At 35.4% G+C, this 14,880-nt stretch overlaps 2 protein-coding genes across 4 annotated transcripts; both read right to left on the minus strand.

Annotated features, from left to right (window-relative positions):
- Positions 1-901: 901 nt before the first annotated feature.
- LOC111511108 (digestive cysteine proteinase 1) lies at positions 902-6,335 on the minus strand. Of its 2 annotated transcripts, XM_023167113.2 has the most exons (5): positions 6,259-6,335; positions 5,965-6,045; positions 5,526-5,861; positions 1,544-1,892; positions 902-1,205 (listed from the first exon to the last, which is right to left on the minus strand). In XM_023167113.2, the coding sequence occupies exons 1-5, from the start codon at positions 6,259-6,261 to the stop codon at positions 988-990; spliced, it is 987 nt and encodes a 328-aa protein (XP_023022881.2). In that variant the 5' UTR covers positions 6,262-6,335; the 3' UTR covers positions 902-987. The 2 variants fall into 2 exon arrangements, with proteins under 2 accessions (XP_023022881.2, XP_023022899.2); XM_023167131.2 differs by lacking the exon at positions 6,259-6,335.
- Positions 6,336-11,648: 5,313 nt separating this feature from the next.
- Positions 11,649-13,366, minus strand: LOC111516853 (cathepsin L-like peptidase). 2 transcript variants are annotated; one of them, XM_074169269.1, is made up of 5 exons: positions 13,259-13,366; positions 12,939-13,019; positions 12,530-12,865; positions 11,997-12,348; positions 11,649-11,871 (listed from the first exon to the last, which is right to left on the minus strand). In XM_074169269.1, exons 2-5 carry the CDS (start codon positions 13,017-13,019, stop codon positions 11,654-11,656), a joined length of 987 nt encoding a protein of 328 aa, XP_074025370.1. In that variant the 5' UTR covers positions 13,259-13,366; the 3' UTR covers positions 11,649-11,653. The 2 variants fall into 2 exon arrangements, with proteins under 2 accessions (XP_074025370.1, XP_023028722.2); XM_023172954.2 differs by lacking the exon at positions 13,259-13,366 and having other exon boundaries at positions 12,939-13,236.
- Between the last annotated feature and the right edge of the window lie 1,514 nt (positions 13,367-14,880).

Here is a 14,880-nt window from a genome sequence, read left to right on the forward strand (position 1 = left end):
AAAGTTTATCCTAACTTTGAAAAAATGTAACAAAGTGGCAAAAGTGTTTCGACAATTGATTCAAACGCATGTAAAAGTGTATAGATCTTCGTGAGGAAAATTTTGAAAAACAATAAAGTGATTTTTGATGGTTGATATTTGTTTTTGTTCTCTAATCCCGAAATATAAAAGGCGCTTAGTTTGACCAACAAACTTTTTATCGCAATCTTCACAGTTAATTTCGTAAATCCCCGATTTTTTTATTCACGTCGTCTTGTCCAACAATTATTGAAGTGTACTAGAATTTTTGATAGCCAATTACATATTTATAGTTTCGATAATTTAGCCAAGCCCGTTGGTGTATTTTGGATCATATGGAAGGACTATGACTTCCAAATAGTCGGGGATTCATGAAAACATCTTTGAATTTTTGTTTCTTGTCTTGAAATTGATGAGACCAGTATGTGACAATAAGTGTTAAGGTGTCTTCGAAAGCTTTGAAATCGAAAAATGTGGAATACGAGATCTATGAATAGCAACAAAGGTCTCAGCTGATTGTTCTCTCTCTTATGTAATAAATACAGGTGAAATATAAAAACATTTTCGTATGGTTTGAAGAAAAGCCGTTCCTCTCCATCTTTTCCCCGTAATGAAATTCCTCTTCAATCTACTTTTTTTTAAGAAAATGCTTTTTTGCTTCTTTCTCGAAAGACATTATTTTCCTTGTAGCCTTTTTCAAGGAAATAATTTTTCTTCCACTCACTCAATGAGCATTTTCTTCAGATGGTATTCACGGTTATTTTATTGTCCTTATCCATTATTGTTTATATTCCTGGCAAAATCACTAGACACATTTTTAAAAATTTTCTGGCGTTCCTGATTTTTGGGATCTTCCTGAAGAGGGGACATGCAAAGTGAAGTATTGAGTTTTCAAAAAACTCTTCTATTGTTTCTTAGAATAACATGATTTATAAAACGGAAAATATAATAAATTTTTTTTTAATCAAATTATGACTTCGTGACTGGATAAGAAGCGTTTGTTGCAATTCCACATTGATTATTCTGATTTCTGGACATCTTAATGTATCCTTCCATTCCCCAGCTGGTACCCCAGGAGTTCTTCACTAGCCAGAAGTCTTTACCATTCTCTGTACCATATCCAACGGCAAGTACTCCGTGGTTTAGGTTGAACTCCTCGTTGCCACACATTGTAACAAAAAATACACCTGCAAATAAAAAAAAACATTCTGAATTATCATTATACATGAAGATGTCTCAATATGAGAGAGTTCTTCCTTGTTTTAATGGCATGAATGAAATATAATTGTTGAAGGAAGCAATACATACAAAAGAATAAATATATCGAATGGTAATTCTGAACATCGCCCGGATATTATATCAAGTAGGACTTTTTGAATGCAAGAAATCCGCCAAGAACTTGTTTGGATCTGAACATGAATAAGAAACGAGAAAAATTACCAGGAATATTTCTATGAGGAAGTTCGAAATCTCTGTCACTGTTGAAATTATGATGACCTGTGGCAAAATCAAAGATAATCACTACCTGCTTCATAGAACTGAAAATTTCCAGATGCACTTATCGCAACTGAAATAGGTCCTATTGTAGCTACAGCTATTTGGAGAGCGACTTCGTCATCAGCTTCTATGTCTTTGTAGGCATCTATTTGAGCAATCCCACGTGATTTGTTGAATCTACATATGCCGTCTGATTCATGGTATGGGTAGTCTTTTTCCATCATGAAGCCACCAGCCGCAATGATGTAATCCATAGCTTTGTCCATATACCCCCCATCGCAACCTGAGCAGTCTGTAGCGCAGTCTACCAATTGTTGTTCACTGAGGGAATATAGTTGTCCAGTTTTTATGGCGACTTGACCCTCCACGGACCCTGTCTACAAGAAATATTGATGAATAGAATTTATTTTTGCCAGCTTCAGTGATCCTTACAATATTTTCAAATGCTTTTTTTTTATCAGTTGGGAAAAGGATCATTTTTTTTTGATTTGATAAATTAGATTTTTTCCAACATTTCTGACTTTATTAAATCTATCATAAGGGCTCTATAATGAAATAATTTCATAAAGAAACATCATACATACCGATACATATTGCAAATTATTATAGTTTTTACTAATATCATATGTTGTAAGAAATATAAACAAGTGGACTTACCAAACATTAGTTTATTCATGTTAAAGAAACGTTGAAAATATACAGGGTGTAACTCAATAAGTGTAAAACATTTAGCAAGGTGATTCCTCATCGGAAAAAAGATAGGATCTTTCATATAAAGAAACTTCATTGCCACTTAGCCAGTAATTTATTTGGTTTACCCCATGATTGTAAGGGGTGGAAAACGCAACCCCTAAAATTTATTTCCAATGTAACTTTTTGTTTTATTATTTGTTCACCATTTAAAAATTTATTTCCGATAGCCTGTTTCATTCTTAACAAAAAATGTCTCTTGGGTTTTTTGACCAAAATAAATCAGTTCGCAGCAAAAAATTATTTTACTACAGAGATACATCGTCATAAATGCGAACTGGATTTATTGTTATATTGTAGTTAGTACCTGCATTAAACGATTAAAGGGTAATAAACAAAACTAATTTATCGATAACAAAACACACAACATGTAGAAATCATAGTAAATGTTCGAAATATCTACCTTCAGACATTACGCATTCGTCTAGACGTCGGCGCATTGAGCCACGTATTAGCTCAAATATTCCTGGAGTCTCTCTGATTACCCTGTACGCATCGATGATGCGGTTTCTTAAGTCCTCTACATCGCGAACAGGAGTACGATAAACCAAATGCTGTAAATGGCCCCAAATAGAGAAATCGAGAGGATTGAGATCCGGGGATCGAGCGGGCCAGTTCTGTGGTCCTCCTCGACCTACCCACTGATTTGCATATGTTTCAGTTAAATGCTGACGTGCTATTCGACTAAAATGGGCGGGAGCCCCATCATGCATAAAAAACATATCCCTTCTGATGCCCAAAGGAACTTCCTCCACCAGTACTGGATGCACTTCTCTTAAAAATTGAACATTTGCTCATCATTCAATCGAGGAGGTAGGAAATGAGGCCCAATTGAATCATCACCAATAACTCCGAGCCACACGTTAGGAAAAAACTGTTCTTGATGGTTAGTTTCGACAGTAGCGTGAGGATTTTCTTTAGCCCATAGATATGTGGTAATTATGAAAATTAATAATCTTGTCCCGAGAAAAACTACATTCGTCTGTGAATTCTATCGTCTTCAGAAAGTCACAATTTCTTCTAATCATTTCCAGCATCCAATTGCAAAATTCAAGACGGTTTGGAAAGTCTCGCGGTAACAGTGCCTGTACTCGTTGCAGATGGTAAGGGTATAAGAGATGTTCCTTTAAAATTCGGAATACCGTCATACGATCAACATTTAGCTGGAAAGCAATCTTTCTAGAACTGGTAGTAGGTTGTTCTTCAATCAAATTAAGTACTGCTTCCTCAAGCTGTGGTGTTCGTACTTCTCGATGGCGACCACAATCCTGCGTTCTTTTGTCGAATGAACCATATTCTCGTAATCGTTGATGAAGTCAAGCAAATATTCTTTGTGAAGGATGCTGCCGTTGAGGATACATTTCAGCATATCTTCTAGAAGCTTCTAACCCATTCCCCTGCCACAGACCGTAAACGTAATGCATATCAGCCATTTCCTCATTTATGTCTGCCATTTTAATAACAAGTGAATTATTAAATTAACAAGTTAAGAAAAGAACAACAACACACAATTAGTAATAATTCAATTTCTAAAATTCACAAACTGACAGCGTCATACCAATTTAATTGTCAGTGTCGCTAATAGCGACCTACTAGATAGATTAGTTTCGTATTTTCGCATTTATGACTATGTATCTCTGTAGTTGCTCGTAAAATAATTTTTTGCTGCGAACTAGTTTATTTTGGGCAAAAAACCCAAGAGACATTTTTTGTTTAGAATGAAACAGGCTATCGGAAATACATTTTTAAATGGTAAACAAATAATAAGACAAGAAGTTACATTGGAAATCAATTTTAGGGGTTGCGTTTTCCACCCCTTATAATCATGGGGTGAACCAAATAAATTTCTGGCCAAGTGTCTTTTTGGTAGTACAAAACGTCAGGTTGATTTCAATATTGTAACTTTTTTAGTGCTTGTGAAAAAAATTGTTATACAAATTTTATGTACCCCCTTCAAGGGGCCGTATCTTAACAAGGGATGCTCCAATGAAATTTCTTTATATGAAAGATCCTATCTTTTTTTCCGATGAGGAATCACGTCCTCAAATGTTTTTCACTTATTTAGTTACACCCTGTATATATAACAGACAACATAGGTACGAAAACAAACGAAAATAAGGACTAACTACATGAAACTCATAAAAACACAGACATATTCAAAATGAATATGCTATCAAGGGAGAAAACTGATTGGAATGGGACGTTTTTGTTTATAATTTTCTAAAATCCTGAACGATAGAAAGATATCAGTGTTCACAGGATGGTGGAAACTTCTTTGTACCAAACTGTTGAGGAATTTGATCTGACAAATCGAAATATGCACTGTTCAGTCCTTCTATGTCTTTTCTAGTGCTGAGATATTTTTGTTTCGAAGTGTGGATCATCTCACTAAACAGTCGTTTACCTAATAAACATTGAACATCTGAAATATTATGGTTTGCAGAGTCAAAATCGTGGGTGTTTTCTCTTGTGTTTCCCTTGTGTTTTCTCGTGTTTTCTCTGTTGTGTTTTCTCAACAGCCCTCTCAAGGAGGGCTGTTAGATTGGCAATATTCAACTTTTTTGTATCTCTTTCATGTTCAGACAACCTGTTTTTCAGGTGACGTCCGGTTCGTCCCACATAACATTTTGGACAATCCTTGCCATTTTTTTTATAAATGACATCGTCATTGAATATACATTGATGACTCATTTCGAAAATATTTGGAACTATCTGAGTTAACGTCAAATACATATTGAATGTGTCAATTGATGGAACAAATATGCCGATTGCTAGATTGAATGTAGCAATCGACAGATTACATGTGTGAAGTGACAGATTGAATGTGTCAATTCGACAAATTGAATGTGTCAACTGTCAGATTAATTGTATCATTTGACAGATTGAATGTGTCACTTGACAGATTGAATGTGTCAATTGTCAGACAAAATTTGCCAATTGTCAGACTAAATGTGTTAATTGACAGATTGAACGTGACAATTGAGAGATTTATATTTTTGTAGGGACACATACTCACCGTCGGACAAAAAACAATTGACATCAATTGATATCCACAAATATGTCAGCTTATGGAGTGGCAAAATCAATTTTTCATACTAAAAACGTATTTTGACACATGAGTTTTCTGGAGAAAACATATCTTTTACTAACGCTATGATTTGGTGTATGCGGTTATTGCTTATATGCAACAACGAAAACATAGATAAATGAATCAATGAATGAATAAATAATCTTGATAGTGGACATAAATATAAACTTACAGTGCTGAAGGCCCAACAAGATCCACAGTCGCCTTGATCTTTAACATCTGTAACAGCTCCTTTCTTGGTCCAGTCTACTTCTTTAGGTAGGTCTCCATCAAATTCCATTTCAACTTTCTGAGTAACAAACTTTGGCTTGAAATTTTTCGAATATTTCATTCTGTCCATGAATTCTTCAGGAGTCAGGTCTGCGAATTTGTTGACACCCATTCTGTAGGTAGTCTGGCCTCTTTCAAATTTCTTATTGTGTTCTTCGATCCTCAACAAATTCGATAGAAAAATATTGAAGCGCTGTTTCTCTTCCACTATGTTTCGATAGGACTTGGAAAAAGTGGTCTGAAAAACGTATCATGTACATTTAGGCACTTTATATTAAGGGGAGAGGCGGAATCGTAAATGAAATGAAATCATTATACGGATAGAAATCTGTAATTCTAACCTTGAAGTTTTCCCAAGAATCTGTATCACTGACAGCTTCAATAACAGCTACAATAGCAAAAATACACACGATCGACTTCATCTGAAATAAAATATGTTTGAGATCGAATTCAACAGAGAAAACAATACTTTTCCAGAACTATTCAATTGTATAAGGCATATTTCAAAGTTTACATGAAGGAAAAATTCTCAACCTGTTACTGCTTCAAATCTCTGGTAGAGAATTGGAAAATGGTTCGCGATTCATACAACTGACACTGTGAGAAAATAGAATTTATCAAAATATATTTCTTACCATAAGTTTGGTTTTGAGTACCTGCTAGATTCAATATGACATTTCCTATCGTAATCATGGTATATATACTTTCCAGTTTCCTTGTTTATTCCAATAAAATGTAGGTATATGCTACGGAAACTGTGTTGTTTTTTGTTGTCTGGGTTCTCTTTATCATTCTAGACCTATCTTAGATAAAATATTGAACAGACATTATGTACTGGATTATGATACGGAGTAGATGTCTATCTTTCTCGAAAGGGAAAATATGGGATCATTTTCATCATATGAATCAATAATTGATGTAAACAAAATATTTTTCATTTGCTTCAACGTAATTGACAATTTTTTTGTTGAATGTTTGTTTTCGATTTTTAATGTATGAAATGGTGTTGAAATAATTCCAACAGAAGATGATAAAACATTTAGAACGCTACATGTGAGATTATGTTAGACTGGGAGTTTTGAAAAAAATGCAGGTGGTGGAAAACTAGAAATTGTAACAACGACTGAACTAGAAGAAACTATACTTGATGCGATAAAAGAAGGTCCTTCAAATAGTACCAGGTAATAGTAATAGTACCAGAAATGAACGGTAAACGTTCAAGCTAGTCTCGGATATACCTACACAGTGGGTTGAATAAACTGACGCCTATCAGAAAACAACCACTCCCCTGGGTAATATCACGAAGGGCGTTGGATTATATCCGACAGGCGTCTTCACGGAAAATTTTCTGCATATGCAGAACTGAAAGAGTCAACCTTCAATTTTGGAACGGGCACACTTGCAGACCAGTTTCGGGGTCATTAGCCACTCGTCAGTGCAAAATAGTGGCCATCATCGACCTAATGTCAATGATATTCCATAATTGATAATCGAAATTCTTTGATATTATTTCATTTCTCTTCCTTAGTTGGAGCGAACAACAAAATATCACTCCATCTAGTGGACGAGGAACTAACCAACTGCTTATAAGAATTTTGCCCGATTCCTCTGAAGAAAAACTTTCTTATCAGTCACACGCTTGAAGACTGGCAGTAAACAAATCTAAAGAAATTAACTTAAAGTCTCGAATATACCTACACAGTAGATTGAATGGACTAACGCTTATCAGAAAACAACTACTTCCCTGGCTAATATCACGAAGGGCGTAGGATTATATCCAACAGGCCTCAATGCAGGAATCTTCATAGAAAATTTCCTGCATATGCAGTTGGCAATACAACTGACAGAGTCGACCTAATGATCCCGAAATCGGTCTGCAAGTGTGCCCGTTCCAAAAACTTTTTGTCTCAAAAATCAATCTCTGCTAAAAATATACCCTTCAAATTAAGGCTATCATGAACTTTTACAGTGACCATTTTTGTGCCGACAGAAATTCACACGTTATTAAAGACAGTGATTTTCAGCAATAATTTCCGCTGAACTTTTGGGTAGGAATGATTGATAACTACCTAATTGGTCTATTTTTTCTACCAGCAAAATAACCAGGTGAATCCTACATGGACTCTTTGCGAATTTATTTACTCATTTTGTTAGAAGTGTCTGTCTGTACTTGTTAGAGGCAACATGTGATTTATGTACGACGGGACTTCTGCTCATTTCAATGTTATTGCTCAACAGCATCTCGACATTACCTACCCTAATGGATTGGAAGTGAAGGACCTCAAAATTAGCCAGCTCGCAGTCCTGATATGAATTCTTTAGATTCATATTCATGAGGTCATCTGAAGGCTCTTGTTCATGAAACTCTCGTACTAGATGTGAATTGAATAATTGACAATTGTAGTTTAGAACGTGTTAGACAATGAATAACAAATCGATTGCGGTGGTATATTTTATCAGAAGATAGATATTTTGCTCATTTACGTCAAGGTCAAAATTGTTAATTATTTACTTTTGGTTTTTATTTTTCAGTTTAGTTATTTTTTTTTTTTGAAAATGAAGCTCAATATGGAGAACAGACAAAAAAGTTGCTAGTTGCTTACTCTACAAAATTAAATAAAAAAGTCTGTGGTGTTTTTTTCCTAATATTGTTTACTGTGGTGCCCGCTGGGACGCCACTGGACCCAATAAGTTCAATCTAGTTAGGGCTGACTAAGCGCCTTTTACTTCAAGAAACTGTAGCAAATTTCAACCAAATTGGGGTAATGATATTTATGATATTTTATAAACATTGTTTTTTTTTATTTCAAGGACCTATATCTCAGAAACGAAGCAACTAGGAACTGTTTTCCTTCAAACAACCTAACAAATCACCCTCTGAAGTTTCGTACCGCAGTAAGGAAACACCCTGTATAATGAGTTCAAAGAGTGAATCAATCGACCTGAGATGAAAATGACACTGTGTAAAATGTTGATATGATCTAAAAAAAAATCTGAAAAGAATGGTCCCATACAATCTATACCATATAAATGACAGTTTTCTGAAATTGGCGTTTCTATGCGTCTATATTTCATACACTTATTATCTTCTACTTTCGAATTGATTCGTCTGAGTATGTTTATCCTGTATCTGTAGTGTAGGGAGGGTGAGTGTAGGGCCATACCACTAACGCCACATGTGATCCATTGTACATCCTACAGAGGGGTTGTCCTCCTAGGTCATCGTCCATCCTGTCCTTTCCAGAAAGATGAACAGGTTACTAGGAGACATCTCCTTTATATCGGCAGGTGTAGGCCAAGACTCGCCGAACACACACTCTCTTTGGCAACCTTGAGGCCCACGTGAAAATTTTGGAAGGTGCAGCGACATTTCTGTCGGCGTCATCAACCTTCTTGGGGTTTCCTCCGTGCAGGTGCACAAGTGAGGGAGCTTTCTTGCAGGGGCAGCCAGTTCCTTGCTTTCATTCAAGCCGGGGCTCTTGGCCCCCGCCACAGGAAGTGCCTTCGATGTTGAAGGTGGAAAGAGGGAGGAGGAAGGTGCACTTACAGTTGCTGCCACTCCTACCTCTTTCGCTCTCTTTTTCCTTTTGGCCTTGGTGCCGCCTTTGTATTACATCACGAGGTGATCTGCTATGTCCAGCCTCATTTCGAGCGGTAGATTGGGGTGGACATGTCTGTTCATCCCCAGCCACCGCCATAGATGGAGGTGAGCAATTCTGTCCATCCTTGGGATGGGTTTCTGTTTTGTTTTTGTGTTGGTCACCTCTGACAGAGCCCTGCATTACCAAAGAAAGGCTGATTAGGATGAGGTTTTGCCCGGTTCCCGCATATCACCCCACGGCCATTCAGCTGTCGGCACGATTCCTTACACCTTAGCTTGGGTAGGCTGGTCCACGGTGGGATGTTCCGCAAAGGCTTCTGGGGAGTTTAAGTTTTCATCACCCTACTTATTTCTGCCACTGACCAGGAGTCCAGCAATCCCGTCCGTAAGGCCATATATTGGCTTCCCGCCCAGGGCCCCCAGTCCTCTGGTCGTTCCTCTATCCGCCACCTGGAGACGCGCCCGATAGGTAGCCCAACTCACGGGAACATGTCGATTATTTCAGTCATTATTTTCGATTTATATATATATATATATATATATATATTCATATATATATATATATATATATATATATATATATATATATATATATATATATATATATATATATATATATATATATATATATATCTAACACTCCCCACTTTTGGAGTGTTGTGTCCACTAATTGTTTCATTTTTGATTTTTATATCATACCCACTCGATAAAATCTCTCTTTGTATTTATATCCTGGACCCGGATGTCACGCAGGTAGCTAGCTATAGCTGCCTACGTGGTCATGTTAGATGTAGCCTGGGAATTCTAGGTCTTCTAACTGGAACCACAAATGTGCGGTTGGCTTCTGTTGTTGACTCCGTGCATATGTGTTATTTCTTGCTTTCGGCAAACAAGTGTTGCCCATCTTTACACTTGGCTACACCGCGCTGATGAGGTCAATAGCCAGAAACACGTGTCCGCGGTTTGCCCCACTTTTGGAGTGTTGTGTCCACTAATTGTTTCATTTTTGATTTTTATATCATACCCACTCGATAAAATCTCTCTTTGTATATATATATATATATATATATATATATATATATATATATATATATATATATATATATATATATATATATATATATCCACACTTTTGCAGACAGTAAGATACCAAACTTCTATCAAAATACCCTTCAGTAAACCATTGAGTTCGATGAAGCGAAGACTGCTCAAATCTAATTCCTTCTGAAGGCCAAACAGGTAAAGGTAAATTTCGTGAAATGACAGACAAACCAAAAATATCTTCCGTTTTTTTTGATACGAATACTCAAATGTGAATTAGCCTCACTGTTGATTTCTTACTGAAATGAAACATCTCACATCAAACAATAAAAGATTTGTTTCTTGAATGTTTTTCCAGTATTATTTCGTGACCTGCTTGGTGATTTTTGTTTTTGAAACAGTAGACAGCTGATACCTCCACCCAAAATCCTACCTTCACTCCAATAGTGAAGGTAATCTCATTGTCGACTCTTCAGCCAAGGAGGCGGCTGGACTAAGAATTTTAGGACCTAGTGGCACGTACGGCCTGATGACTTCGACAATTGCGGAACTAGCCAAATGTTACACCCATGCTCAATATAAAGGAGATGTCTCTCAGCGACCTGTCCACCTTCCTGGAAAGGACAGGATGACCTAGAAGGACAACTCCTCGGGAGAATGTACAATGGGTCACATGTGGCCTAACTGATGTGGGCTTACACTCACCCTCCCTATTTTTTTAATAATAATAATAATGTATAATGTATAAATTCAGATTGGGTACAGTGCAATTATATAGTACAATATTTGTAAACAATAAATTTCCATTTCGAGTGGGGCGACATTACCTAAGCATGTGATATGCTTGTGCTGCTTTGTCAACCCACCTCGAAGTGGACTACACACTATTTATAATTTACAGATATAGAGACCACCTTCACTCAATGATTCATAATGGTTCCAATCGCTTCCGTATATCAATAACATTTTAAAATGGACTGTGCTTCTACCCATGTTTTCCAAATGACATCAGAAGATTTGGTAATTTTTTTTTTTGATATTTATATCTTCATCAGCAAGAGGATGCTGGGAAAATCCATTTCTCAAACACTATGGAGTGCTTACTATCATCATCAGTGGAAAATTATTATGAAACAACTTTTAGTTTTCCTGACTTTGAATTTATCTTACTGAATCACAAATGAACTTTTCAGATTTTTTAAGTGACTATCATTTAATCATTTCATTTATTTACAGAAATGGAAAATACATTCAATAAAAATGAATTGGCGCTCCGGGGCGACTTCTTCGATTTCAGTGGCGCATTTGGTTTTGCAGATGCAGAAAAACCCGGAAAAACCTGCAGCACCACATCATCTGAAGAAAATCAAATGAAAAATATAATTAATTCATGAGTTTATAATTGCAAAAATAGCATTTGCTGCAATCGCACATTGATTATTTCGATTTCTGGCCATTTTGATGTATCCATTCATTCCCCAGCTGGTACCAAAGGAGTTCTTCACCAACCAGTAATCCATACCATTCTCCGAACCATATCCAACTATTAATACTGCATGGTTCAGTTCATGCGTTGAATTATCACACATCGTATCATCCAAAACACCTGCAAATGAGAAATTGTTTGGAATGAATAGTACACATGACGACAGTAAATGAATCACTGTTAGTAATGAAGGAGATATTTTTGTTACAATTCTGAACCATGAAGAGAGTGAAGTGTTTTCCTACCTGAAGAATACGATAGAAAAAACAAAGACATATTGATCAAAACTGAAATTGGCCCTTTGATGGCTACGGCCTTCTGCAATTCCTTCTCGTTATTTGCTTTCGTGGTTCCAAATGAATCTATCCTGACAGCTCTACGCGATTCATTGTATCTGCAGGTACCCGTTACTTCTTCATATGGGTATTCTTCTTCCAGCATAATGCCTCTAGATTCGATGATATATTCCATAGCTTTGTTGTTATTTCCTCTGTAGCAACCATAGCAACCATCTGTAGCGCAGTCCACCAGTTGTTGTTCACTGAGGGAAAGTAGTTTTTCAGTTTTTAAGAAGTATTGCCCCTCTACAGCTCCTGTCTGCAGAAAAGTATAGTTGAATGGAATTATTGTTTACTATTTCAGTTCTTTCAAAGGAATTTTCACTGAGTTCGCTCTTTTTCTGACAACATTGAAATCACCATTATAGTGATGATGACAAATATAGAACATGAACTGAACCATTAGGCTGCAAAAATGTAGAATAAAAATAGAAACTCACAGTGCTGAAAGCCCAACAAGATCCACAGTCTCCTTGGTCTTTAACTTCTGTAACGGCCCCATCTTTAGTCCAATCTACTACTGAAGGTAGGTCTCCATCAAAATCGATTTCAACCTTTTTGGTGTCAAATTTTAACGTCAGGTTTTTCGAGTATTCCATTCTCTCCAGAAATTCTGCAGGAGTAAGATCAGCGAATTTGTTGATACCCATTCTGAAAGAAGACTGACCGTTTTCATATTTCTCATTGTGTTCTTCGATCCTCAACACGTTTGAAAGAAAAATATTGTAACGTAGCTTCTCTTCCGCTATATCTTGATAGGATTTGGAAAAAGTGATCTGAAAAGATTCTATTGTATACAGCCTTGTGATTATTCATGAAAATCATAGATGGAATAGAGGTAATACTCACTTTGAAGTTCTCCCAAGACTCTTCATTACTAATAGCTTCAATAACTGCTATTATAACAATAATGTAGACGATGGACTTCATCTGAAATACAATATGGTTCAAACTCAATATTTTACCGAAACCAACTCCTTGAACTCGGAAAATAAATGCATAAAAATATATGAAAGATATTGGGAAAACCATTAATTGAATTTGCCAATGTTATTTCTCAAATTTGAAAATCCCCTTTCTCATAAGAAATGGTTATATTTATATTATACGAGTATAATAAAATTATATTATATTAAAAAAAACTTTTTGAATTTAAAGTATTCCTTCACCTCTAAATTGTTTCCGAATCACTGCTAGATACTATTTATTTCATTGGAAAGTTTGATTTATATATTTCTTAGCGACATGGCCATGTTTGTTTATTTCAATAAGAGTATACTACGTATTAAAACACTAGATCATAGTATAATATGTGTAATGTATTCTTTGTTGTCTGAATCTGCTATCTCATTCAAAATCCGCTTCAGATGAAATCTGCGACGTAGTCATTGAGGATTCTATTTTTCTCCACTACACAATTTGAAGCTTTTTAACATTTGATCATGATCTGTTTTTGTTATATACATTTTTCGACCTGAAAGCCATTCAATTGAACTATTACCATAGTTGAAAGCATACTCAACAATTTATGTTCATGTTTATTCCATTTTTTAATATTATTGAGCTTATGGTCATTCCATAACTCCAGATTTCTCTACCTTGTCTACTTTAGCTTTGACATTGAAAAGGAAATTAAATAACCTAGTATGCGGCCTAAACGTTACTTCGACATTGTTTTTTCTGAAAAATCCCGCAATTATTATCTCTGTTATTTTACCAAAATATGTTATCGTTATTTTTCTAATTGATCCATAGGAATTTTATAAAATACATTTTATTTCATATTCACAAACTTTGTGAAAATGAAATCGAAAGGTATAGTTTATGAAAATATCTTTGTTAATCAATTTAACAGTGAAAAATTCGATAGATTCCTCAAAACCACTTGATCGATTTTTAAATGAATATATTATTGAACTCCAACTATAAAAGTCTATTCATATACCCAAGAGTTCGCAATATACAAAGAAGTACAATTTTTTGGAGAATGTAAATGAATTTTGGATCGAAATTCACAAAACAGGCGCAATCAATCTTTTTGAAATAATGGATATCTTGCGTCATCTACATGTAAGAAGGACAACTCTCTTTATAATTGTAGAACACGATGATATAAAACATAGGTTTGAGCTTCCCATCAATAGATGGCGATAGTTGTAAAGAATAATTTATTGATTAATGATTAAATACATTTTTTTACCGTTACAAACAACATACTTGTTGATAACTATAGATTGAAATCATTTAGAATTTCGTTAAAAAGAATAACTTGAGTTGATTTCTCATATGCAAGAATTTTCAAAGATGGATCTTTTATAAAATACTTTTTTCTGATCTACTTCGTTTAATTTAAACTTATGAGTGATGCATTCATGTTGGACATGAATGCATCACGCATCTGTTAAAAATAACAATGTTATTAGATTTTTGTATCAATACTCCTGAGTATAGTTCCAACGTTTGGCCGACCTGTTACTTGTCAAATAAACGTCATTATTATTATACATTTTTTTGTTTCTAATTGATAATTAATAGGAAAGGAATAATTCAGTATACATAATGTCAATAATGCCCGGATTCGAAACATTTAGGATTTCGATGAAGGATGAAGGCGTTGAAGGGATCTAAAACAATCGTTTTTAATGGTCGTTTCTGACAGAGTACGTGTTAGAACAAAAGGGAATGAAAACTAGCCCTCCTGAAGAAGTACAATCTCTGGCAGTCACATAAATTCCGATTAAATTAATTTTCTTGTGAGAAGTGTCATCTATGAAAAGTTTATTGTGAAATT

The sequence above is a fragment of the Leptinotarsa decemlineata genome, unplaced genomic scaffold (genome assembly GCF_025532065.1).
Source record: "Leptinotarsa decemlineata unplaced genomic scaffold, Ldec_3_MD MMD2_P_RNA_scaffold_5, whole genome shotgun sequence".
NCBI lineage: Eukaryota > Metazoa > Arthropoda > Insecta > Coleoptera > Chrysomelidae > Leptinotarsa > Leptinotarsa decemlineata.